This window comes from Carassius gibelio, chromosome B14 (genome assembly GCF_023724105.1).
Source record: "Carassius gibelio isolate Cgi1373 ecotype wild population from Czech Republic chromosome B14, carGib1.2-hapl.c, whole genome shotgun sequence".
Classification (NCBI taxonomy): Eukaryota; Metazoa; Chordata; class Actinopteri; order Cypriniformes; family Cyprinidae; genus Carassius; species Carassius gibelio.
In genome coordinates this window covers 21,705,601-21,727,754 of record NC_068409.1, presented here as the reverse complement: position 1 = coordinate 21,727,754, position 22,154 = coordinate 21,705,601, and the positions used below count along the sequence as shown (strand labels likewise).

At 38.5% G+C, this 22,154-nt stretch overlaps 1 protein-coding gene across 1 annotated transcript in view; it reads left to right on the top strand.

The window, feature by feature from the left end:
* Positions 1-22,154, top strand: part of LOC127971885 (glypican-3) — a 119,117-nt gene that overhangs the window by 1,490 nt on the left and 95,473 nt on the right. Inside the window, exon 2 of the mRNA XM_052575175.1 lies at positions 8,810-8,971. Within this exon, the coding sequence (XP_052431135.1) occupies positions 8,810-8,971 (162 nt within the window). The remainder of the gene's footprint in view (positions 1-8,809; positions 8,972-22,154) is intronic.

Below are 22,154 nucleotides of genomic sequence, written 5' to 3'. Positions count from 1 at the left end.
AAGTGATTATAGTAGCAAATGAATAGGTTAAATAGTCACTTATACTAAACTGACGTATTACTGTAGTGAAATTGAAAATGATAGTAACTATTGGCTTACAAAATACTAGTAACAAATATACAAAGTAGTTATTTTTAAAGACCAAATGTTAAAATGACTTGCCATACTATTCCTTTTTTCTTATGTGTGCATTTCCTGTGGCTCATTTCATGAGATATTATTTTCACCCTCTGCATGATGTGAAGCTCTATCAGTAGGTTGAAGATGAAATAAGTGTCCTGACTGGATTGTCATCTTCAGCTCTGAGCGGAGGCTGCAGAAGTAGCCCGAGGAGAGCTGTAAATGTATTTCTCTTAGCCATAACTAGTGTGAATTACTTGTCATGGTGGAGAAGGCGAATTGTGTTAGTCTGTTTATTGAGGTTGCTACATTTCCCAGCGGAGAGCTGAAGAGATAGATGTGTTGAGATGAATGACAGGATGGATGGCTGGCTCTCTACTTGACATCTCCTCTTAGCTGCTTGAAGCTTTAATTCTGCCTCAACTGGAGGCTGGAGAGAAGTGGGGTAGAAACATGGAGAGTTTGTTTGGCTCTCATAACAAAAAATCTGCTGAAAAGGATCTTGCTTTTCCCCAGTGACTGCATTTTGTTGTTAAGCTGCTTTATGTGCAAGTATCTTCATTTTTTCCCTAGTGGTAGCAATTGCTTCAAAAAGAACTCTAGATAAACTTACATAACTATTCCAGTCATTCATTTTTGCACTTAGGTTAATTAAAATTACAAGTTTTGCATTTTAAAATTCAAAAAGATTCAAAACCAGTTGTTTTATGTTATTTTTTTTTTTAATAGATATGTATATGTTTACTTAATTTGAATAATTTGAGCCATTATGAGTCTTTCTAACACCATGTGAAATGACTTGTAGGTGACTGATTGTAAAACCCGAGCAATCCCTTATGGTTCAGCTGCTTTCAGGAGATATAAAGTGACCTTCCCAGTTCCATTTAGTCAGAGGTGCTGTTTGTTTTTGCAGAGTTTGAATTTGCAATTTAAATGGATTGCAATTGGGTTAAGGACAAGGAACAGAGTGATATTCTCAGTCATTTGCCTTCTCAGAGGAATTTTTAACACATTTTAACCTTTATCAGAGTTTAAGAAAAGTAACAGAGTGATTGCATTGCATATCTTGCTGGACTGCAAGAACCTGCATCCACTGGTACTTTAAATTAAAGGTGCTACTGTCAGTTACTATGCAAACTTACCGGATTGCATGCAGAAGATATGAAACTGCAGTTTCTCATATGAATTTCTTCAAAGGCATTTTGGGTTGGTTGTGCTTCTCTTCAGTAGCTGTTATGGTACTTCATGTCCTGATGGGTACAATCCTGCAATAAAAGCCTTTTTGAAGCCCTAGTTTTTTTAAACCTGAACATTGCTCTTCAGAGAAAGGACTAACTGAGTTTTTTTTTTTCGGAAGTGTGCCGCAGGCGGTGTAGAGTCCTGATAATCCCAGCGGCACCGGGCTCTGGACTTTATGCCTGGTGCAGTAATTAGAGGTGCGGCGAAGCCTTTGGCTTTATTCATTTGATACCACGCAACTCCAGCATATGTAGCCAGAAACCTTAATTGGTGTCCTTGTATTATGTCAGACTGTGAAAGAATGTGAGGTTAATTGTTTGCCCCCCTTATTTGGTATTGATTTATGTGTTGGCTAAATGCATCATAAGAGCCATACTTGTTTAGAAAAATGCCATAACAGATCAACAAGTTCATAAAGTGAACTTAATATCTTTTCCATTTTAAAGATGTTTAATGTCCCTGTTTATATGAGTCCATTCACTACATAACATCATAATTTAAAAACTCTAATGACAGTTTGAGATGATTTTGTTAAGCCTCATTTGTGCAAAAAGAGCCGTCCAGTTTCCGTCAAATGGAGCATCTATTTCGAACCCAGTGCACGTCGCTGGCCTTGAAGTAGCAAATGAATGTAGACAACCTTAATGTTAATTGGAAATGGGAACAACTTCGGGCCGTATAGTGTTGCTGTCACCTTCTAGTGATTTTATTTATTCCACTGAGAGTTTTACTCTCTCTCCCGGCCTGCTTGCAGATTTAATGCTTTGCTTGATTCGTATCGCATCTAATGTTCTGAGTTCCTGCGAACAGAAACGTGTATTTCTCTTGGTCTGTTTCTCGTGTTAGATGCGGTTGTTCACCTTCAGAGACCCCTTTTTCTGAACCACGCACCAGGCAGCTGCATCTGCTGCCCTGTGACCCCAGTAAACTCGGTGGTGGGCTTTAAACTCGTGGTGATATTTGGGTTGATTTGTGGTAGATGCAACCGCTGTGTTTCTGTTCAGCTGCCAAATGTGCTCTCTACTGGCTTCTGTGTGTGGGACGGAGAGATGGAGAGATGGAGAGAGAGAGACGGATAGACCAACATTAGAGAGAAGAGAGGATGTGATGACTGATGTATCTACATTGGAATACAAGGAGGCCAAGCCGAGACATGCAGCCCGCAGGAAGATTGAACTGAATTCTAATCATACCGCATGTAATGCCAGGGGGCCGCAAGACCAAAAAAGCCAATGAGAGGTTCTCCCTTTCTCTACTGGCACATCTTTTCCATTTTTTTTATTGTTGATGTCTCTCTTGCTCATCCTGGCCTCCTCGTCCCGCGAGGAAGAGCTGAATGTCAAAGCACAATAGACAGCTGACTGTCTTTGTAGTCTCAAAGGCACCTTTACTCTGGCTCGCACGTACAGTCGTTACATCAATCTGACGTTTTGATGTGGCGTCCCCTGCAAATATTTTATTAGATAACGAGTGCTCAAATAAGGATGACCGTTGTTAAACTCATAGTTCTGTGTCGTTGCTTTGGTTCCACTGAAGAGAGCGTCTGAGTAATGAGGGGTTCAGAGGGTTGAGTACAAAGTGAAGTCAGGGTCCATCTCTCAGCAGTCTCTCTCTGATCAACATGAGATGAGAGGAAGCTGTATTCCAGTCCATTGGTACTCACGAATGAGATCCAGCTAATGAAGTGCCACTGACCTCCCTCAAGAGCTCATGTTAGAGGCTGTTAAGGGGCTTCTGTGCCGCTTGTTTAATGGCAGAATGCATTTCAGAGACACTTGTTCACCGCATCAAAGGCAAGATCCTCTCATTGCAGACAGTATTGTTATTCCATTTATCAAAAGCAAGTCCTCATAGAAATTATAAACCACCTTGCTAGCATGCCGTCTTATTTCATCAAACAGAATAGTAGATAGGGAAACTACGTCTGCCATTGGACGGTCAAACGGCTGAGCTTGTCTGGATGCTCAAATGTTTTGAAGTTACCACTCTATTTGCACTTTTGGGGGGAAATCAAAATATAAATCAAATACTTATAGTTGTCTTTGAGATTTGAGGAAGTATTTTATCATAGAACAATTGTGCACAATGCACATCACTGTTAATCTGTGTTCAATTAATTTATAGCTGCATTTTTAAACATGAGAGTTAAAACATTAGTCATATAAATAATAATAATGTTATTATTATTTATTCACATATTATTAACTTAAAGGTACATACACTATTACTACTTTAAAAGTACATATTTTTTTCCCTCTACATAAATGTATTCATTTTAAAATGAATTATTACATTATAATAATTGACAATCATTTTCATTACAATAATATTTTATTTTTGGTATGTATCATTATTTTTATGTGGAATAATTGAAGTTACCGGTATTGTTATTATATAAAAATAATGTATTTTTATTCATTTTCTCATGCAGTGATCACTTCATATACTTTATATATTCACATATTTAATGCTTGAAAGGTTCTACCATTTTTTTCGTAGCAATATGTGAAGTCCTTAAGAGACTTTAGTATAGTGTCAAGGGGCAGTAGACAGTGCCTTGGGCAGTGAAGTACCTTCATATTTTGATAAATGCCCACACAGTTTCTGTAATTATGAGATAATGGCTTAGGTCAATGTCTCTGGTAGTCCATTTAAAGTTGAAGGTGAGGGATCACATGCCCACAAGCCATGAAAGTTTTTTCTAATGACTGTGGTCAGACTTTCTATTAAACCACATATCTTGGATTTTCTGGGTCTGATTGAAACAGAGCTACACAGCATGCTTGTGCGGGCTGCGGGCTTTTGTTGTGCTGTTATTTACTTTATCTCTCCCGAACTGAATCTCACCCTTGTGTGCTCCATTCTGTGGAAGTCTGAGGTACTTTCTTTCATTAAATACTTCCAGTGGCACTGTATGACGACAGAAGGCTTTGCTTTAGTCCATTAACTCTCCTGCCTCCCTGGCAGAGGAGCCTGATTCATAATCATATACTTCGTATACTTTCATCAGCCCCTTGACTTTTCACTTCTTTTAATTGTTCACACGTACTGATGTCTTTGAAGCCAGCCTAGAAAGAAACGTCATAATTCCTGTGTCGTTGCTCTGTAATTCAAGCTTCTAATAACATCCTTTTAACATTTTCTGTATTTTAACACAGCATGTTTTCCCCACAGCCCCTATTAAACTTGCATGCTGATAGCTTTATAAATGGTTCTTAAGATCTCGCTTATGCATGCATCTGGCTGCGCTCTGTGTCTCCAGGCTTGTTAAGGAGGAGCGTGAGGCTGAAATGTGTACACAGCGCTCACCACGTCTCTGTCAGAGCCGTCTTTTTCATCTGGGCTCCGACAGGGATACTCACACGCCTGAGGCCTTTGGGAGAGGCTGCAGGAGAGAAGGGGAATTTAGGAGTTTCTAGAAATTTTAGGCGATAAGGAAGAAAGTGAGTGTGTCTTGACGCAGTGGAAAATGAATATGGAAGAGGTTGTATCTATGTAGAGGCTCAACCCATGTTTTTCAGTCAGAGTCCAGAGGAAAATTAGGATATAAAGGATATATATAGTCAAATATCAGTGTACTACAGCTGCCCTGATATCATGATGATTAAAAATCTTCAATAAAAACATTAATAAGTAGCTTGATTGTTTCTCTCACTGAATGTTTGCAAGTTACATTAGTTTACTTTTATGTATTAGAAAAAGGTGAATAGAACTTATGAAATATCATAGAGTTTTACCTGGTTAGTTCAGGTTTGAAAAGGTCTTATGATGCAACCTCCCGAAAAACTTGCTGATATTTATGAATATATTATTTATGGTATTTATGAAAGATACTTATTTTAAAGCATGATTAAAATGTATAGATTCATACTTTGGAAAATATGTATTACATTTGCTTTGAACTAGATTTTTTTAGGTTTTAATTGTTATTTATTCAGGACACTTTTATTTGGCATTGACCCCTTAATAAAAGCTATTATAAAATGTAAATCTAGCTGTTTTATATTGGCGGTATGAGTTGAAAACTGCTGCTAGAACAAGACAAACAAATGACGTCTGTATGGTCAGTCACAGTTTCTTTTCGAACAAATGTTTTCTGTTCTGTTTTCAGAAGACAAACAATCTAATCAGTAGTATTTATGAGCAGTCTTTAGTTAGAGAGTTTGATGTAATATTTGTTTATGCTTCTCTGCTGGGAGCAATCTCCCTCTTGTAAAGTCCTTCACTTTTCCCTGACAGCTCGCAACTTCCCTAATAAAGTACATTTATCATCTGCGAACAGCAGACGTGCCGATAAAATTGTCTGTTTTGCTGAAGATAATTACTAAATCTGTCTGAATTCTTTCTCGTCTCATACCTGTTCCCTTCTGCCAGCTCTCCCCCCGCCCCTCCACTCGCTAGGCTATTGACAGCTTAATAAATTTGCCTTGGAGTCTGAAATTAGCTCGATCGTATCTGTCGCCGGTCCTTTGCAAGTATTGATTTTGGATATTAAGCCTGTCAGTGTGCATATGAAATGTGCCGTCTGCACGATATGGCAGGTTTGCTCATGATTTCACATTTCATATCCGTATTGGTGCAGATCAAAAAGTATTGGGTTTTTCTTGCTGTTGTTGGTATTTGATGGCATGTGATGTTAATGGGTTTATTTACCCATTCCTAACAGGCGCTGTGTGCTTAGTAGATCAGCATTTTTTCCTTTCCCCCAAGGCGATTTCTTTGACATTTTGTCTTCACATTTTCATATGGGATTTAAAATTTGGCAGCACTTAAATCTCCTGCATTTTAATCTCTTTCATGGTCTATTAAGTTATTTCAATCAACAAACTTGTAGAGTATGTTTTTAGGACTTGTTGGATTTGTTTTCTCATCTTCGATGATGAACATGGCAAGGATTGAAAATTTCAGATCATTTATTCAGTCTTTCAGTATAAGAATCGAAAGGAATTTAATGATTCCGGTTCTGAATCCTAACAGTTCCATTAACGATTCTTTTCAATTTGAGAAGGAAACATTAGGAAAGCAGAAACAATTCTGTTGCAAAGTGCTTGGATCATTTTTATAGTAAATATGTAACAACTAAGAACAAAACATTTGGTAATATATTTCATTCAGTCCTTTATTTTTTATAGAAGACCACTGACAGAATGTCATAATGTGTATTAACTATTATCATATGAACAACTAATCACCACACTTACTTACGCCTTAAAGGGATACCGACCCAAAAACTTTTTTTAGTCATTATTTATTCATGTTCATGCCGTTCCAGACATGTTTGTTAAAAAAAAATTCTGTGGGAGAAAAAATAGGATATTTTGTTATTGGTTTGTTATTAGTTATTGGTGTTGTTTGACCCCCCCACCCGGAAACACACACTTTAATATCTTAAGAGGATGAGTTAATGATGACAGAATTCTCTTTTTTTGGTGTGAACAATCCATTTTTAGGCCTATTTATGTTTTTGATTCAAGAACCGGCTCATAGTCATCTCAAGAATTGGAATCTGTATTTTTCGCTCTGAACAGTAATGGAGGGAACATTTTGGAATCCTACTGGAAGAATATTGTCAATTTTAAAACCATTTATAAAAGTCAATGACTCAAAAAATCATTTGGATCTCTCTCTTTTTTTCACTGAACCGTTTCTCTGTTCTGATCAAGCCTAGTGAAGACCAAACCTGATTGAATCTGAACGTAAGTAAGTTGTTCCTTTTCCATGTTCCATTTTCAGTTCTGTCTGTTGCTGTTCATTGGGGAACATGTTCTTGAGGTCTCCTCTATGATGAAATTTGCTATCTGAGAGCATCAGACTGTGAATGTTTATCCTGTTTTATTTTTATCCCATCCCTTTTAGTCGAACGCTCCACAATAGTTATGACAGTATTCCAAAATGCAGCAAAAAGCCTCTCTTAAACAGAGCAGTGACACTTTCGTCTCTGCCCAGATTGTGTTATGCCCTCCTTTTCTCCTACCCCATCATCATCTTATATGTCTGTGTGAACTGGAGCATTGGGACTCCTCTGAAGTTTGTTTACAGCACTATCAATCAACCTAGTGCCACCTCCACCCCCTCAGGTAGCTGACATACACACACTCACACACTTCATTTGGCTCCGGTTTAACAGCGCTGCTCAGAGATGCATGAGATGACAGAGAGGCAAAGTGATTGAGAACAAAGTTGCATGTAGGATGCCCTTTCAAAATAATAATGGAAATGAAAATCTAAAAGGGCTGAGGATTTTCGGAGCACAAGTTCTCTCTTTGCATGTGTAATCGCAAGATAATTGGCCACATTTCCAAATGTGGATCCGCGGCCCTCGGGGAAAACATTTGCAATAATCTGACTGATTTTCACAGCAGCTGTTTCCTAGTCCTGGTTCACATGCAGAGAGGTCTGTTTGCCCTGAATGCAGTGGAATCCCACAATGCACTCTGCCCAAAACAACCCTTTACATGTGTTTTTCAGTGTTGGGTGTTCTGCAATATGAGGCGTGAGTATTGTGTGTTGCTTTTTCCCCCAACTTCAGTTGGAAAGCATTTGCAGATTACAAAGTAACATTTAAAATGTGAGGAGATTTAATGTTTTATGCTTATTTGTGAAAAGAGCTGATAAATAAATTAATGTGAAAATGAAGCCCTGTAAGTTTTCAAGTGTGCAATTTTGTTGTTGTTTTTCTGCATCCGTCTCCTGGCCATCAAATGTAACACATGGGAAACTTAATCAGGCATTGGTCATTTTTATTTTCTGCATCCTTGATGTTTGATTCAGTAGATTCAGTTTTGTTTCTCTCCCGACAAGGCATGACCATTTTTAGATTATTATTCATATGTGAGCCACGAACTGAAGCTCCTTCATCCAGAGAGCGTATTTCTCAATAGTCTTTTCTCTCCCAGCAAATCCAATTATGCCTCTTTGATAGATAACCTTCAAACTTCGATTCTAGTATAACGGGTGTAAACAAATCACCTGTCACCTCTTCATTCACTTCAACAAGACATTCCTGTCAACGTGTTGACTGTTTTTCTGTTCATCCGTGTCTCTTTCATCCAATCCACATGGGAAGGTGCACTACTTCAGACTTTAAGTGGACAGATTTTGCATAGTAGTAGTCTCCTGGGGTCCGTCTTTACCGAAACGTTCTCCCTGATTGTCTTGTTTTCCTTTAATGAGTGTTTGTTCTCTGCTAATCAGTTTGGCCAGATGAAATGCAATGCATAGAAATTAAATATCATGTTTGAGTTAAGTAGCAGGTATTCCTTTTGTTGTCTTTGAGATCTGAATAGGTAAAGTAAACAATGGGCTCTATAAAACGGTTTCTCCAGTGCTCTCTGAAGCTTGACTCATAAAGCAAACACACTTTCATAGGGAATTTATTAAGTGCCGCGGTCTGTTTACTTGTTTATTGCAATGGTTGTAACAAATGTTATGTCTCTCTCCTGTTCTTCAGGCTCAGATCTGCAGGTGTGCCAGCCGAAAGGCCTGACCTGCTGTTCTCGCAAAATGGAGGAGCGCTACTTGCTCATTGCCAAACAGAATATGGAGTCCAGTCTCCAGGCCACCAGCGCTCAGCTCAAAGTTCTCATCATTCAGAATGCCGCCCTCTTTCAAGGTGAGCTTCTGTGCGACTTATTTATAAAAATCAATTTGACATGAACCAAGAGAAATTAACCAAGAGAAAACATTACCGTCTCCAGCCGTGAGAGGGCGCTCTATGCTGCTCTGTGCTCCTGTAGTCTACCACTGAAAACATAGAGTGCCCTCTCGCGGCTGTAGATGTTTTCTCTTGGTTTTTGGTTCTAAATAAATGCGACTTATAGTCCAGTGCGACTTATATATATTTTTTTCCTCATCATATATTTTTGGACTGATGCGACTTATACTCAGGTGCGATTTATAGTCCAAAAAATACGGTAGATTAGATTAGATTAGATTAGATTAGATTATGGGCCAGTTTTACTAACAGCTTGTGCCAGCGCAAACCGTCTTTTGGCATTAAAACTGTACTGTCAGGTTTTACTAAAAACACGTAGTGAAGAATTAGCATGGAAAAGGACAGTTATTTTTGTGCCTGACCTTATTAAATATGCATTTGTAGGAGTTTCCCTTTCAGATGCAAACATTATGGGAGGAGAGTATTCAAATGAATCACGCAATGCATTTTACTAATGTTTGCGATCTTCAAATAATTGCTATTTATGCCGTTATTTAAAACCAAAAAAGCATGTCTTAAATCATTTTGTGTGTGATATTATTGCTAGGAAGAAGCACTGCTGAGAACAGAGAGCATGTGGTAGAAGGGAGAGGATTTTTTCCAGACATATTATTTTGAATGCCAGAACACATTATCCGGACATATTGTTTGCCAAGCCATGTTATTTTTAATGTGCTTCAGAAAATAAAAGATGACTTGGAACCCTCAACTAGGAGTCACGCAATACCGGGTCTTTCAGAATTTCCTAGCAAAAGCTCTTGCGCTAATTTACCCTGTTTAGTAAAACTGCCCCTAGGTTTCTTGCAGGCCTATTATTTGTTGTTGAAGGTAAATTGTCCTTTCTAACCTTTCTTTAATTTCAAAGTTGCTTCCCCAGCACTGATTACAAATGGACAGCCAATTACGAATAGAAAGTAGCATTCACGTTGATTGAAAAATGGATCTTCTTGATTGGTCAGTTTAATGAATCGTGTAATTTGGGTTGACTCCACTAATTGTGTTGCACTAACAATGTTAGCATGGTGGATTTAGCTAGCCCCTGTCTGTTCAGAGAGGTGGCTCAATGCTAATTGCTTCAGCTTTAAGCCTGAGAGAAATTCCCAAACAGTCTGCAGAATTTCTGAAATGTGCTCTTGTCTCGTCGTGTTTTTTTTCCCTGGCACGCTCCCACAGGGAATTGCAAGCGAGCCTTGTTTGCAATCTTCTGTACTGCTCTCCCCATTGCTTTTGATTCTTTTGTACTTTTCGTGGCTGACACAGATCAAAGGGCTCTGCTCTCCACTCCAGCATACTCCATCCCTTCCCTTCACTCGACTCCCATCAGCCCCTGCTGCCCCTCCCCACGTTAGCCTGGCTTTCTCACACACCGCAAGCAGCGCCAAAGAATCGGCTCTTTGAAGTCAACTTTGCCAAACAATCATGAAAGTTAAGAGGCTCTGTCACAGGGACTTTTTCAGGGCATCTAGTGATGAGCACCACGCGCCAGTTTTCTGGGTCCCTTCATCGGTCTCATATCGCATTTAGTCACAGTGTGTCTCTTTTGATTCATGTCAATGGCTTGGTTAAAAGCCTCTAAAATCTTAAACGGTATCAGCCTGTAGGTGATAAAAGATAGACATGTGGCATGTGAGGAAGTATTTTGAGACTTCACTTTGTGATTCAGTCTGTCCTACAAATCAGGATTTCTGAAAAATAAGACACAATATAAGGGTGCAGCATCTGCTATAAAATCTGCCGTGGAGGTACCTTTTCAAAAGGTACTAATATATACCATTTTGATACTAATATGTTCTTTTAAAATACTAATATGTTCCTTTAATGTACTAATATGCATCCTTTAAGGGTAAATAAAAGTGGCCACATTGATACACGATACACGATAGCATGTTACAATTTGATATCATACATGATTGAGAAGTTGTTAACCTGAGAACTTCAGGTGATATTTTTCTCATAAATTATGATTAAAATGATACAGAACGCCACTTGTGACCCATTTTATGGGGTAATAGTGATATGTATCATTGAGATACTATTATATAATTTTTCTTAAGGGGGTCATATGATGCGATTTCAAGTTTTCCAAAAGCAAAAATAATTTGTTTGGTCTTCCAAAAGAGGACACGACTAGAAATGAACAATGGTTAAGTTGTATTTACAACAGTTGAACCCAAAATATTCAGATGTGTGCAGCACATTTTATGGAGGACTTTTAGATAAATTTAAACTAAATGAAAATGAGAAGCATTGCCTTGGCCATTGCCTTGGATGTGTCCATTTTGTGTGATATCCTGGAATTCCTACACAAACTCCTTCCTTCATGCGGATGACGAACCAGGGTCGGAAATTAACAGGGGCTTGTGGCAAAGATGCCACCAAAATGAACAAAAATGCACTACAAATTCCAGATAAATGGGCTAAAATTACCCCTGCACAATAAAACAATCGATTACAGAAAATGAATGAAAAGTGTATATTGCACGTGTCGTGCACGGTGTAACAGACTGCTTTTTTGTAGCGCAATCATACACATATCCGTTGAGTTTAGGAATGCAGTGACCAATCAGAGAGGCTTAGATTAGTCAGTGCTGAAATCTCCAGAGTTGTTGTTGAGAGAGCGAGCTCACTGATTGAATTCATAATGAACTGAATGACTCATCATAAACAACACCGTGCAGACATGTTATTGACAACAGTTTAGGTATTTTGATTGAAGTAATTGGTTAATTCAAGTATTTGAGATGAAAGAAAACAGATACAATTATTAAGACGTTGATAAAAATTGCTCTCAAAAACAAAACAAAACAACAACCCTGGAAATCTATTCCAGGGGCCGAAGATTGAAAGTGAAAGTGACTTGACCAAGTATGGTGACCCATACCTCGAATTCGTGCTCTGCATTTAACCCATCCAAAGTGCACACACACACAGCACTGAACACACACACACCCTGAACACACACTCGGAGCAGTGGGCAGCCCGAGACTCGAACCCACAACCCTAGGGTTAGGAGTCAAACTCTCTGACCATTACGCCACGACTTCAAAGAGAAAGGAAAACTTAAATTGTCTCTAAATGGAAAAGTTCATTTCTGACCATGCAGTGAACCATATGAATTATGTGAATATGTATGAGCGTCACTGAATGAGATCTTGATATAGTAGACATTCTTTATATGGCGTTAAGAAAGAACTTTAATCTAGATCAAGTTTGCTGGTCACACAATATTTCTGCCAGCTGTTAAACTGAACTGGTGATTAATGTAGTAGTGGAAGGGATCGTTTGGAGCCAACGATGCACACCAAACTCTGGTGGAAAACCAAGTGAGTGAGGTGTTTTGGTCTCACATGTCATTCAGATTGATAGACAGCTCTAATTCCTGTTAGCAGGACAGAGCGAGATCTGCAGCGGCACACAGAGCTGCTTTTAACCACTTTGGGAAGGTACACAGCATGTAAATGACACTGACTCTTTTTTGTATTCGGAAAACAAATTAACAGGTAATCCCCATTTCAAAGACTGTAATATAAAAAGAGAGTCATGCTTAATTTATCCATTTTCTTATCCTCAGATCCACCCTTGAAAGACATGCTTTAGGTATTGATGTGTGTGAGCACAGAGAGCCAGAATGAGTTCTGGGTGAGTGTGTCTGCTGCATAACAAATTCTTCCCAAAATAAGATAAAAGTCAACTGTATGTGTAGTGCCTTTTTAAACCAATAACAGCTTATCATAAAACTGCAAACAATATGGAAGAGCAAATTAACGTGATGCTTTAAGACACAAACAGACACATGCACACACAAAATGATTGTTTTGTGTTTATTGCTATAGGACAGAGCTAGTAAAAAAAGATATGGAAAAGAGAATGTAAATCTTTGTTTATGGTTTAAATGTCATCATATAATGCAGACTGAGCCTCAAAAGCAGTTAAATCTGGGGTCTTCAACAGGGGGTCTGTCTGTGGCAGTACGGCAGGGGGTCTCCAAAATATTGTTTGATCTTGAACAAATGTTTGTAGAAAAAAAAGAAAATGTGTATTAAATAAAAATACAATATTTAATAGTTCAGCTTCCCACATATTATATATTAGTTTGCGCACTATATTATATTAGTCTTTAGTGCATTGAAGAGTTTGGTGTCAGTCTTTTTTTTTAAAGAAATTAATACTTTTATTTAGCAAGTATTGATCAAATTTATCAAAGGTGACAGTAAAAACATGTATAATGTTACATAATATTTATATTTCACATAAGTGCTGTTTTAAAACTTTTTATTTAATAAGAATTCCTGAAAAAATATCAGATTGTCAGAAAAATAATAATAATGAATACATTAAAAAAACAAGCACTGCAACTGTTTTCAACATTAAAATTAATAATAAATGTTTGAAGAGCAGCAAATCAGCATATTATAATGATTTCTGAAGAATCATGTGACACTGAAGTCTGGCGTAATGATGCAAAAAATTCAGCTTTGCGTCGCAGGAATAAATTGTATAGAAAAGATTAAAATAGAAAACAGTAATTGTAGTAATGTTTCACAATGTTACTGTTTTACAGTATTTTTAATTTTAAATAAATGCAAGCTTGAACAGCATAAGAGACCTCTTGCAAAAAAAAAAAAAAAGAAGATACATCTTACCAACCTCAAACTTTGAACAGTAGTAAATGTCAGTATTGATTATTTGTCATTGCAGTTTATGCAGAGTGTAAATACACAAATATAGTACTATAAATTTTCATTTTGCTTGATTTTTTTTTTATTCTGCTCAGACTTTATCATCAGTGCAAAGGGGAGACTATTTATTCACCATCTCTTCACCATCTCTTCATGTTTGGCATATCACAGCTCATTTAGTTTTTAAGATAGCCTCTCACACACACTTTCTGACAGCTCTAGACAAAACAGATGTTACTCTAGAGATGCTCTCTAGTTTTAACCCAGTCAGATCTTCAGAGGAGCACGGGTACTTAGACTTCACAGTAGAGGATCCATTAAGACTGCATTTAGCTCAGAAATATCCATGCTCATTTCATGCCTAAAGTTTAGACTTATAGTTAAGGAAGTCATATTCAGTCAAGCATTACATCATCCCTCATCTTTCCTCAATTAGATGTCTGGTTGCTATAGACATTATGCCAGCCTGTGGTTTGTTTGTTCCCGAACAGAATTTAACAACAGTCTTACACAATTCAGTGCTTCTATACCTCAATGAGCCTCTTGATCCTTAGCGACAGCAAGTAATCAAAGGTTATTTCAGTCGACGCTGCATGTCCAATTCTCGTCCCAACCTTGTTAGCGCTGCTCGATCTTAAGTGCTTTAGGCGTCTGGTCTTAGTTTCAATGTTTTTTTCCCCCGTCCCGCTTTTTCCCGGCATACTACTCTCTAATGCTGCCCGCTCCACTCTCTCACTGGAGTCATTTAGCTCTTTGTCGAAGTTTCGCCATAACCCAATAACGGCCTGGCTGACAGAGAGCCGGACCGGCCGTGAAAGCCATCTGAAGTTGTTTACTCACCGCCTAGGGCGAATTTAATAACTTAATGATGGTTAGAAATGTCTGTGCCGTCTCGCAAACAAGCCCTTTGTGCCTCGTTTGCCTGATGAGTGAAAATATACTTGCCATCACCGCATCTTTCTCTCGCAATTATAATTAGTTTTCTCTCGCAGGCTCTGTGGATATTTATGGGCTGGTGTCGTAGGGGCTCGTCGAGGTCTTTGGTGCTCACTTGAATATGCAGAGTCTAGTGGAGATTGATCCAGTCTGGTGTAATCCTCAAAGTGATCTCTTTCCCCAGACTCTGTGCTGTGGTAAAGAGACCAAAAGCTCGGAGGGTAAGGAACAGCTTAGAGAGTGACTCAGTGGAGACTCAGACTGCAGACCGCGCCGGGAGACACACACTTCAATAGTTTGCTTAGGATGAGCCTTAACTACAGTGCAGTTAGTGAAGCTCTGTGGAGCCTTATACTGTCAGTTATATATTGCTTTCTAAGTTAAGCATTGCTCTGTAACTGCCCAATAGCTCTGAGGTGTTAAAAAAAGTGTTTTCCTTAAGCAGCAATGGTGAATTTAAAGTCAAGGGCATTATTTTTCAGATAGCTTTGTATGTTCAGGCTCTTTCTGTAATTATTTTTTTTGTAAAATAAGAATCAGTACAAGCAATTGAATGGTATTCAAATATGTAGATTATTCAGACAGCCAATTATTAAATTTTCAGAGCCATATATTATAGATTTCGTTTAAATTTATTATTATATTATATTATATTATATTATATTATATTATATTATATTATGTTATGTTATGTTATGTTATGTTATGTTATATTATATTATAGTTTTTAGTTTTATTTTTATAGAATATATCTTATGTGTTGAATTATCAGATATTACTAATAGATTTTTTTTCAATTTTTTATTTATTTATGTACTTTATCCAACTCTCTCTCTGTACTTATGACTATTTCTGCTGCTGTACTATTAAGACATAAATGACCGGAGTTAGGATTGATCTGTGTAATGGTGTTGGTCATAATGCCGTTCATCAGGCCAGTGCGACCAATTGTGGGCGAGTGCTGATATGCAAAAATGGACAGCCATATGTTCCTGTGCTCAAGCTTGTGACATCAAATCCATGATGCTTTCTGAACAAAGTTAGTTTCTTCTTGAAAGAACAGCAAAAATCAATTTTTCCGTGATACTTTGTCTAAACAAACAAGTATGAAACCATTTCAGGACAAGTTCATCAGACATCATGACTCACTGTGCAGAAATGCGAATCTGAACATTAACCATGATGACCGTGCCATTGAGGTCTAATTGTTGCTAATACATTAGCATGCATCTACATGAGTAAAGATATGAAGTAGCAGTGCTCTCTTGATTATGACAGTAATTACATTGCGAGGTGGCAGACGGTTTGCCTGTTGTTTGTGAATGAGAGTGGTGCATTGGAGCAGGTGATTAGAGTCTGGCCCTGAATTAGCAGATGGTGAGGAGGAGAAAGACCTCCTGAGTGTCCACGCGAGCTGAGGGGAAAATCAGCACAGAGGAGGAAGTGCGTCGCAGGGCAACAGCTCATCATATATTCCTTCTTGCAGATTGTTTCTAATACCCACCCACACATTTCTGGCCCAGAAATCGCAAACATTACAACCTTACACCCAAGTTCCTTTGTGCCCCAGTTCTGTCACTAGCACATGTAGCAAGTCTATTATTACAAATCCTTCTGCAGCATGTTTAAAACCCCCATTTACACCTTCGGCTCCTCCCTGACCAGCTTATTCCTGTCTGTCACCCGCTTCAGTGGCTTAACGTTGTGGTTGCATCCCCTGAGGTACGAGTATTTTCCCCTGCTTTGCTTTCAAGTATGCGCTTTGTCCTGTCGGGTTTGTGTGTTTCTAATCATCCTCCTGATGTTTAATTCGGTCCACACTTTAGCCCAAATTCTGCGGCTGTCTCTTTGTTGATAGTGTGGCATCCAGTCTGCTCAGCATGGGGTGTATTTGCATTTTCATTGTGGCCGTGGCTCGGGAAATCTTCAATAGCGGCCGCATTATCGCCCCCGGAAGAAAAGCAAACCACACTTCGAGAGTTCAATTTAGTGAGAAGTGTGGTATTTCTTTCTAGTGTCTTGCAGTGTTGGAGACAAAGGCTTATCTCTTTACTTTGATGAAGACGTGTTTTATTGTGACTTATGAAGGCCCGTCGAGTCGCTGTGGAGTGGGAAAAAAGGAAATGGGACAAGTTGCATATGACAAACAATGGGCTAAATGGACATGAATTATACATGGTCCGATTTTTCTCTCTCGTTTTTTGTTTTCCATTTGCGTTCTCACATAAACTTCACCAGCAACTCTATGGAGGGCATTAGCGCTGATTTGCTCCTCCGGCCTCGTGACACTGCATCACTTTGACAATAGGTTATATGGGATCTGTTCCTCTCACCTCATATTCCCTTCAGAGCTGCTGTTAAATGCTGAATCTCACGGGCAGCGTTTATGTACACGTGCTAATGCAGGCCGGTTTTCCCTGCACACCTCGGCGAATGATGAATGCTTGTGTGCATAAGGCCTTTATATCTCGCTCACGATTCCTCAACTCAGCTCTATTCTGTTCTAATCATGCAAAACCTCAAAGTCATTTTCAGCACCGTAAGGTGTAAGATTGTGCTCTGTTTGTCTCAGTGATATCGAGAGCGAGGAACATTTTGTAATTATGCTTAATGATCTCTCACAAATGTACAATCTGCCGCCATAAATGTCACAGTTCGGTAGACGTGATGACATGTGGGTTATTTGAGAGCACGGTTTAGTGGATGTGAGGAAACAGCGGATTATATTAAGGAGTAATCCGTCACTATTTTCTGTCCCGGGCAGTGGCTGTTTACGCTATGCTAATGATCCAAATTCTTGCATGACTCCCGTGCCGAGATACTTCATCATGGAAAACAAACAAACAAGAGCTGTATTTGGATCAAAGAGCTTTCTGAAATAGTAGCATCAAAACCCCATCAGTTGAGCACCGCTTTCAACTCCCTGCCATCCTCCCCGAAAACAACACTGCTTTACAGCCCTCACTCGTTCACCACGAAACCTCTCAGACACATTAAAGCCACTTGAGTTTAGCGTTCACAATACACCAAAGATGTCGAACAAAATGGAGGTCTCTGAGAAGCTGTTTTATTTATTTATTTGTTACTAGAATATAGTGCAAAATATTGGGAAATTTATAAGGGAAGGAAGGGCGAAGTTATCAATCTGGAAGCATACTTGAGTAAAAGTAATATTTAATTATATGTGATAATGATTGTTCAATGATTGTCATAATTAACTCACCCTCATGGCATTCCAAACTCAAAAATCTTCAGAACACAAATGAAGATATTTTGAATGAAACCTAAGAGCTTTTAATTAAATTCCAGGTAATCAAATGTTAGAGGATCCCAGAAGGTCATAAATATATCTTAAGAGGAATCTGATGTCTTTTAAAGAGATATGATTGCTTTACACTTGTTCCACATAAACATACGTAGAGCATACAAATATTGTAAACGTGAGAGAAAATATGGTAAATCATGTATGTGTTATTAGCATGCGTATACAGAAGCCTCACTAGTGTGTCACTCATGCATGTTTAAGCTTCTGAATAAGATTACATTTATGATCTTTTTAAAGTTTTGGTTACCAGGACTTTCGAGATTCTCAGATTCCAGATTTTCAAACCACTGTATCTCAGGACAAATATTGTCTGCTCCTTATAAACCATACCCCAATGGAAAGCTTATTTATTCAGCTTTCAGATGATGTATATCTCAATTTCGAAAAAACTGACACTTATGACTTAAGGTTTTGTGGTCCAGGCTCACATATTGTAACTATATATATATATATGTGTGTGTGTGTGTGTGTGCTTTTGTTTTTGTGACATATCAAGACACAACTCTGTATAATGACATGGGCATGACACAGGTATTACAAGAAGAGGGTGACTTATGAGGACATAACTCATGTACCCATTTTTCAAAACGCTTATAAATCATACAGAATGAGTTTTTTTGAGAAAGTAAAAATGCACAAAGTTTCCTGTGAGGGTTAAGGTTAGGTGTACGGTTGGTGAAGGGCCATAGAATATACAGTTTCTACAGTATAAAAACCATTCCACCTATAGGATGTCCCCACTTTTCACAAAAACAAACGTGTGTGTGTGTGTGTGTATCTTGTTAACATAAGAATGATATTTGACTTTGACTAACTAATATAATTGATCTTTTATATCTTTTTACTCTTCCAGTGCTGCAACATTTGTGTGATGTCTTTGTAAAATTGGTAAATATTCTAGAAGGTGGGTGTGTGAGATTGAAAAATGTCTTTTGACTTGAATGTCAAAGAAACTTTCAGTTCAAAATCTAGAGACTTGATCACTTAAAAGCAGATTTGAATTTGTGGCATACACAAAACCATCCATTAAATGCATAAATCATTGTTTCTCTCCGCAACTGTCTCTCTTTAACCTTTCATCCTTTTGAATGTAGGAGGTTGTGTTTGTCATCTTAAACCTGCCCTCATGAGGCTCTCTGTGCCCTACTAACGCCTGTGCATTCAAAGTCAAGGCCGATGTATTTTTCATTCACTGCATTTAATTATTTAGCAGCTTATGCAATACGTAATGTGTTCAACTCTGCCACGGCCATGTCAAAGACCTGAGAGCAGAGTGGAAGAGCTTGACATATCTAACTCTCTAATTCTTCATTTTAAGCTTATTTTGCTTGGCCCATGTGGGAGTAAGATCGACAGGTCAGACGTGCCAAATATCATCTGCAAACAAAGTCAATGCTTCTAAATGCATTTAAATAACAATTTAGGTTATTATTGCTTCAAACTATCCTTTAAGGTCAAAAAGAGTTGTAAAGAAGATTTAATGACTGCTAACCTGGGCAGACAGTCAGTCTTTTAAACCTGAAGTGTGTAATTTTTTTTTTTTCTGATGGTAAAATACTTTCACCTGTCCAAGCGTATTATGTGAAGAAAACTATGAGTAAGATATTTTTTGGTTGAGTTCTTGAAAAACACTCTGGCGCTGTCAAAACATTTATGACCATTCCCGACCAACAACATTGCCTTTTATAAAAGCTGTGGGACACTGTCTGTTAGCATTTCCTATTATCTCAACGCCATTTGCTGGGCTGGTGTGAGATATGCCAGAAGTACATGATTTATAATCTGTCATCTTTGGGTCAGAAGAACCTGGCATGAGCATTAAGAGGTTATGAACAATCACCTGAGCCGTGAATGTCATTTGATAACATGACTGGAGCCACAGGAAAATTCTCTCTCCTCTCTCTCTCTCTCTCTCTCTCTCTCTCTCTCTCTCTCTCTCTGTGTTTCTCGCTCTCTTTCTCTCTCTCTCTCTCTCTCTCTCTTGCTCTCTTGCCGTCTCTCTCTTTCTATCTCTCTCTCTCTCTCTCTCTCACTCTGTCTCTCGCTCTCTTGCCGTCTCTCTCTCTCTCTCTCTCTCTCTCTCTATATATATATATATATCTGTCAAAAAAATTTTTTAGAAACTATTTCATTCTTTCTATTTCACAATTTGTTTCACAACATGTTTAATTCAGTGTTACTTTCCATTTATTTGTCATTTGTGAAATGTACTACCAATTTCAAAGTGAAAATTGTTCACCCCAATTGTTTTCACAGACAGTTTTCAACTTTCTCTCCTGTGCCATTTTGTGAATAGATTAGTTTGCCACCTTCATTTTTTACAATTTTCCAAATCAGGCACTGAAAAAAATCACATCAACTGTTCTGCTGTTACATGAAAAATATTAGCATATGTGTTACTTAAAAGAGAAATGTATTCCATCACAATACAAAGCTAATTTTGATTGGCTGTCAATAGAGAAAATCGTTTTTGATGTTGCTGCATCTATCAGCAGAAGCACACTGGGCCATACTAACCAGCCAAACCCTGACCCTTTAAAACATTATTATTTTTTCAATACCATTTCATAGCACTAGTGGCACAGAAATGAAACCTTTTAGCACAAACCCTTCGGCTTTAAAACAATGGTTGTTCCAGTTCGTCTATAGCAGGGTTTGTTAACCCTGGCAGTGAAGGTGAATAATTCAAGATGGGAACGTGTTGCGAGGATATGTCAGCCTAGCAGGAGGTTGTGAAGTGGGGACGGGATGCCCAAGAGATTGGGGCAGCTGGAACAGGAGGGTAAGTGAGGGTCTCTCTGCTTGGATGGGCTGATGTGAGGAGAAATGTTTGGGTGGGGAAAGAGAACAGAGGGACTTGGCGAGATTCTCATCAATCCCCTGTCTCGGCAGCATAGATCCCAGGGAGGAATTGTGAGGCTAAGTGGCATGATGAAGGAGGTTCTGCCATGCTCAATCACTCTCCCCTCCCACCCCTCTGTCCGACTGACAGCGTTGGCCACCCGTGCTGATAGATGGATCGCTGGAGGAGTGAAGGAGGAGGCATTTAATGCTCTCTCCATTCATTTACGAGCGTGAATGTTATTGCAGAGAAAAGCTGCATCGGTTGAAAAGCAATCCTCATTATCTGCTGAAAGGGCTCTGCTGCTGCCCGGCCTGCTGATAGTTTGCATGCAAAGAGGGTGAGATGTCTCTGTAGACTGGATCTGTGTGTGTGTGCGGTGTGGCGGGATGGCAGACTGAGGGAAAGCACCATGCCGGCACAGTTAACTTGGACCTTGTTAGTATTGATTTTGCCCAGATTGAGCACCCATTCATTTATAATTCATTCTTCTCTCAAAAAAATCAGATAGGGAGGGTTATGACTGAAAGACAGGCAGGAGTGAGACAGGGCATTTCTTCTAATAAAAAGGAAAAGGGCATTAGGAAATACGTTCATTGTGGTCTAAAAGTCAGAGGGCTTGTTGAAAATCTGGGATGGAGATTCTAATTTAAAAAAATATCATATTTTAGGGTGAAAAAATGAAGGGTAGTGGCTTTACTCACCCTTGGGCCATCCATTAAATTACATTTACTAGACTATTTTGGCCCAGAAGCAGTGCTTTAAAGTTAAAAATTTGTTTCTTGCAAACACACAAATTTACACTAATGGAGTGGTGTGGATTACGGTGTGGATTTTGTGATGTTTGTGGACTCTCATTCTGACTGCACCTATTCACTGCAGAGGATCCAATGGATCTTACAAATTATGTAATTGCTAAATTTCTCCAAATCTGTTCTCAATAATAAACAAACACATTTATATCTTGGATAGCCTGAGGAAGAATGAATTTTCGGCAAATTTTTGAGTAAACTACTCTATGAGCTATTTTTAAGTCAAGTTTGCAACAGTCAAATTAGTGAAGTTTTTATACAGACAGTCAGATGTTCTTGGTTAAATTCTGGAGAACATGACCTTCAGATTTAACACATGCAGTTCATGCAGCTGGCGTGCTGCTTTCATTAAAGAAAAAGAGAGAAACATTAAATACAAAACAATTCTGAAGTTCATTCAATTCATTTAGACTCCACTTTATGTAGCACGCAGTTTTTGCTGCAATATAGGTCTGCATCAGTTTAGAAACAGATTCACAGCGCATAG